At 43.2% G+C, this 6,000-nt stretch overlaps 1 protein-coding gene across 3 annotated transcripts in view; it reads left to right on the forward strand.

Moving 5' to 3' along the window:
- RUNX1 (RUNX family transcription factor 1) overlaps positions 1–5,559 on the forward strand; it is a 174,923-nt gene extending 169,364 nt beyond the window's left edge. For all 3 annotated transcript variants that reach the window (XM_082304092.1, XM_082304094.1, XM_082304093.1), the window contains one exon: positions 371–5,559. In XM_082304092.1, coding sequence (XP_082160218.1) covers positions 371–864 — 494 coding nt within the window. In that variant the 3' untranslated portion in view covers positions 865–5,559. The remainder of the gene's footprint in view (positions 1–370) is intronic.
- Positions 5,560–6,000: the final 441 nt, after the last annotated feature.

Genomic DNA, 6,000 nt, shown 5'->3' on the forward strand with positions numbered 1-6,000 from the left:
GGAGCTTCAGATCTGTGTCCCTGTTCCCCACCCACCCACCCACCCGCTGAGGACAAGGGCACTCTGGAAGTGTAAATAATTGCATGTGCTGTAAGGTGTCCAAGAGCAAACACATACACATACAAAACAGGGCAAGAGCTTGGCACTCCTCTTTAATTGCCGCTTTACTGAAATTAATCCAAAACATCCATATCTGTGAGCACTACAATGACTGCATTGGAGATCAGGTGAGGGATAGTTCTGTTCTGGCAGTATCAGCACCGCTTCGGTTAACCATAGACCAGAGTTTGGATGTTGGTTATCACCTAGAAAAGGTGAACCTCCGTTCTGCCAACTCAACAGTTCTCTGTCTCCCTTCCCCACCACCCAGGTGCCTCGGACTTGACTGCGTTCAGTGACCCCCGGGTGGGAATCGACCGCTCCTTCTCCGCGCTCCCCTCCATCTCCGACCCTCGGATGCACTACCCGGGAGCATTCACCTACACGCCGACGCCCGTCAGTTCAGGGATAGGAATCGGTATGTCTGCCATGTCCACGGCCACGAGATACCACACTTACCTCCCGCCTCCCTACCCCGGCTCGTCGCAGGCCCAAGGCAGCCCGTTCCAGACCAGCTCGCCCTCCTACCATCTCTACTACGGAACCTCCGCCGGCTCCTATCAGTTCTCCATGATCTCAGGGGGGGACCGGTCTCCCCCACGCATCCACCCTCCCTGCACCAATGCCTCCACGGGATCGACACTCCTGAACCCCAACCTCCCCAACCAAAGCGATGTGGTCGAGGCAGAAGGGAGCCACAGCAACTCCCCCACTAACATGGCGACCACAGCGAGGCTAGAGGAAGCGGTGTGGCGACCATACTGAAGAAATTTTAAGTAGTTATGGGCCAGGACTAACGTGCTTTCCGTTTCCCGGTGCCCGTAGGTATCCCATAAACACCTGTCTTGCTTATGGGCCCTGCCATGTTCATACATCACTTTGAGAAGGAAACCCTCCAGAAGCCAGCGCTCCCAGGAGCGGTGGCGTGTATTAGCCAGCCCCTGGTGAAGCGTCGTCGCTCCAGCAAAGCATCCCTCGCGGGGGGCTGAGCTTCTGGAAAGGAGGACGCCTGAGTTGGTGGTCCGGAGGTAGCGAGGGTGGGTAGAAAAGTACCCAGTCTGTTTCCAGGCCTGTGGCTTTCTAACGTGCCTGGGCTTGAAGGTCTCCACACTCCTAAAGAGAGTTTCGGTTCACTTCTATTTTTAAGACTTAAAACCTAAAAAAATCTTAGTGAGTTTACTGCATCTTATGGACATATTAACTGTAAAGAAGTATAGGAAGATTCCCAGAGGGAAACTGTGAACGCTTCTGTTTTAGCAATGCTGTGAATGAGAGGTTTTATATGTTGAACTTCAGTCTTTCTTTTTTTTTTTTTTTTTTAACCATGTTGTATGTTCCAAAGAATATTGAAATTTTTTATTGCTGGGGTTTGTTTTGTTTTGTTTTGGGTTTGTTGTTTTTGGGATTTTTTTTTTTTTTTAGGATGCAGCTCATCCTGCTTTGCATCTAATTTGTTTTATTTCTCTTGGCACCTTATAAATGGCAAAAAAAAAGATTTTACTCTTTTTTTTGTTTTAATCATGCTTGCTTCTTTCTTGCTTTGTCAACTGAAAGAATCAGCCCCTTTTTCAATTAGTTAATTTAACTTTTTTCTCTTGGACTTTTTTTTTTTAATACAACGGCTACAGCCTTGGGTCATTTTCAACTACTGTACTACTTTGATGAGTTCATTTATATTTATGCTTGATATTTAGACTTTTCTTATTTGTTGATACTATTATTATTTAAATATGCCTATATTAGAAAAGATCAACAATTGCCTTTTTTGGTAGCAGCCAAAGTCAAATTTATCCCATTGAAAAAGGCTGGAATAACGATGGGTAAAGTGACCTCCTAATTACCTAGAAATATTGTTTACAATTATCTCGCTCGCCTTTTACTCAGCTAACTGGGCTCAGATCCTCAAAGGCATTTAGGTGCCCAGCTCCCACTGAAATGACTTAGGCACCAAAATCCCTGTGAATTTCTGTGCCTTCCCACCCAGTGGAGTCATATCTCCCTACCCTTCCTCGCTTTTCCTTCGTCACCAGTGATGACCCTCAGGATCAGTAATCAGGATGTACATGTTTCATAAGGCAGACTCAATATTCCCTAACTAAATACATCCCCGTATGGCCCCATTCTGCTCCTGAGCTTGCCTGGGCTTCCTAACAGCACCGGTGGAGGCCTCCTAGTCTTTCAAAAGTGAAAGCCAGCAGGCAGCTAGCATGGCAACGGTGAAGTCCTGGCTCCGATGGAACTGGTGTGAGATTTGCTCCCGGCTCAGTGGAGCCAAGATTTCTGCGCCGTACAAAAGCCACGTTCCAGTGCGCTGGAAAATAGATCAGTTCATGCATCACAAAATAACTTGAACTGAACAGGGTTGTGAAGCTCATCTGGAAAGCAGGCTAGCAAAGAAGGGGCCTTAACGGTTCCTCCGTCACCATCTTCTAAGGGAAGAGGAAGGGTATTTAAAACTGGTGCACACAATATTCTGTCCCGCAGCAAATATGCAAGGCTTATACTAAGAGCATGTTAATACAGAGTCGTCATTGTTGCCCATCGTTACAGCACAAACATATCAGATGTCACTGTAAAGTTTATGGCACTATTTTATTTGAGGGTTTGGTCTGAATGCAGTTGTTGTACTACTCATTAATTACAAACTGCTGATGTTGACACGTGTGCGTTCCAAATTAGCTGATTATTATTTAATGTACCTCTTAAATGAGTGAAACAATTGCAGGTCAACTCAGAGAGTATTTGAAAGCAGGACTTCAGATCAGTGTTTGATGTTTAAAAAAAATTAAAAGGATTCAAATTAAAAAGATCCTTGGCTGCAGGCAGCAAAACAGCTGGACTTATTTAAAACCATTTGTTTTTCAAGTTTTCTTTTTTTTTTTTAATATGATTTTGCTTCTTTGTTTAAGTCAGATGCAGTAGCACTTTGGTATTGAAAAGTTACAAATTGAAGAATTTACATTGTCAATAAGGTCATTTTTGTGCAGAAAATAGGGAGTGTTTCAAGAGATCTCAGCAAAAGTGCAAAATGGTTCTGTTAAAACACATGCACGGCCTTGTGCTTTTCCTTTAGCATAATATTCTTTATCATTTTCTAGAGTTTGCTCTGAACAAAAAAGGTAGAAAACATCAAAATTATATCGGAACAGTTAAAAATATATTTTGGAAGTATGGAGACCTTGCTGAATACAGAAATACAGAGACCCTACCTGTTCTGACATTTACACAGTCAGAATCTCACCTCTTCAGTAGCCTAAAAAAAGTCCTTCGTCACTAAACAGTAGCTCTGTTGCAGAATCCACCTTACACATTCTCTGTCGCTGTGCAATTAAAATCATCATTTACTGCAGCTCTCACATCTGCCTTGTGACTGGACCACCCAAGTGCATAGTGCTGTGAGCGTGCAGCCAGAAGTGAGGGAGAGGAGAGGACCTCAGAGGAGCCAGGTGCCTCACCGCGGAGGGCAGGGCTGCCGTGGCCGGGTGACTTCAGCCCAGCGGCAGAAGTGAGGTCGATATGGCTAGTACAGTCCCAGGCCTGTCTGTCGCCCCAGACTGCTTTCTGCTAAAGCCCTTTCCCCCTTTTAGCCCGTAGTTTGTACTACGCACTTTTGAAACTACAAAATCAGGGATTTACAAGAACGGGGAGTTGGCATCTCTCAGCCTGGATTAGACCTAACATTGAACACTTCTTATGTCTACAAATCTACTTTCTTTACACTTGTCCTAAGGGTGAAGTTTAATTTTACACTCCCTGGTGTGAACAGGATAAGAAACTGCAGAACTGGTCACCACACTTACCTGCGTCTTTACTGACGCGTAACAAAACCCTGGGATTTCCCCGCATCTTACATGTGATAATTGCCAGCAACTAAACTTTTGAGTCTAACCTCTCTGTGTATGTCAAGCACAGCACAAAGCAGCACCCTCTTTACAGAGGAAAAGCTAAACTCATTATCCTTTGCAATTAGTCTGTTTAATCACTGTGGGTTTCAGTGTATTCACACAAGTGCTTATGAGAAACCACAGTTTACTCAAATCTATATTTTTGTAGCCATCCCCTGCCCCACTAAGGACAGCAAAGATTTTCAAGGCTGTAAAAATGCTCTCACGTCATATCTTAAGAGCACTTAGCAGGCAGAAAGAGGACATTTGGATAAAACATTTCCCCCATTCACACATCTCCAAATTATAGTATATAAGTATATATTTTTTTATATATATAATATATATATTTATATAGTTTTATCATCCCGGTAGCTGAACGGAATCAAAAAAGAACTACTGTGCTTCTCTTCACAAGTCAGCAGAGTGCCTTAGATACCTTTCCCTGCCGAAATACGGTTAATGGCAGCCCTTACTATCAGCTTGTGTGTTCCTTTCACAAGACACAACTCGTTGTCCAGAGGCAGCCATATCAAACAATTTGGAAGTAAATATAGGGCCCGGTTCTCATTTGCTCTAAGGCCTCAAACAACGCTGATGCTCACTTCAAGAGCTCCTGCTACACTTCCAGGGCGATGTACAGGAGCTTTAGTGCAAGGGGGAGGCGGATGCAGAGTGCATCCCTGCTGCGAAGGATTCGATTTGTAGAATTATGCCAAATTATCTGCTGGAAAGGAGAAAAACCCTTTCCTCCAAATGGCCCACAGTCTTTGTCAGAGTGTTCCGAATTGCCTGCACTCTTGAAACATTCATTACTGCTTTCTGGGTGACCTTTTCCATTGGTGTATTTGAAGATTCAGGAGAAGTGGATCATTTTTCTGTTTGAGCAAAAGACTTGCTTGTTTTCCTGCATCGTAACATTTTCGTATTTTATTTTTGTTAACCTTGCTTGGTCAGTACCGATCACTTGGCATTTTTCTCCTTGTCTTAAAAGGGTTGCATCAACAGAGTTACTTGTATTTATGTATGTAAATAGCTTCCAAAAGCTTCATAGCAAAATATTTAGTGCTTGTAATTACTCCGCATTTTTTTCATTTTTCTGTTTTTAATGAACTTACCTTTGTGTTTGCTTAAATACTGTAGTGAGACTTATTTCTTTCCAAATTAGTTATTTTAGGCTTCAAGATTAACTACATTTTATTCACTTTTGTAAACAGTTATAGCATGGTCTCTATTCAACACTCTTCACTTTTTTGTGGTAGGGGAGAAATGAATGTGCAAAAATCTGTGGGTTATTTGTGGTATTCTGGGTTTGACAGTTACATCTTTCTTGAAAACAAAAACTAAACTTTCAGTCTGAGGTGGCCGTATGGTAAGTCTGAGGGGAGGACACAGCGGGAGACGCGCTCCTATCAGAATGGCATCAAAGTGTATTCGTTCAGCATTTACTGGCCACGTTTACAAAACAGATGCTGTAGCATCCTGCAACAGTCACATTTTCCCTCGCCACCGTCATGCTGAACATTTCCAGAAGGGGAAACTACCAGGTTCTGGAAGTTTGCTTTTTTGTTTTTGATTGCAGGGGATTTTTCTTTGAGGGGGGGGAGGAAGGGGAGGGGAGGGCTGCTGTTTTTTGGAACCAGATAGGAAAAGAGAATAGAGTAGATTTTTCCCCCACTACAGGAAGTCTCTAGATACCACGTCAGAGTAGACTTTTGCTGTACATAGGGATGGCTGTGTCCAGCGCCACGGGCGAATTCATTACAACTAGCACGCAGAGCAGCTGGACTGCTGCGTTAGTTCTAATGAAGACTTTCTTTCTTTCTTTCTTTCTTTCTTTGTACCACAGTTTCCTCTGTAAAGTCAATATCATAACTAGTGTGAATGACAAATAAAATGTTTGACAAGTATGCACATTGGTCTGGTGGGTTCTTGCATCAGGGAGAAAACAACTCTCTCAGAGAAAAAGTAACCATCTGAAAAAGGATATTGAGCGTGTATCACTCACATCATCAAA

This window comes from Platalea leucorodia (assembly GCF_965183815.1).
Source record: "Platalea leucorodia genome assembly, chromosome: 2".
Taxonomy (NCBI): Eukaryota; Metazoa; Chordata; class Aves; order Pelecaniformes; family Threskiornithidae; genus Platalea; species Platalea leucorodia.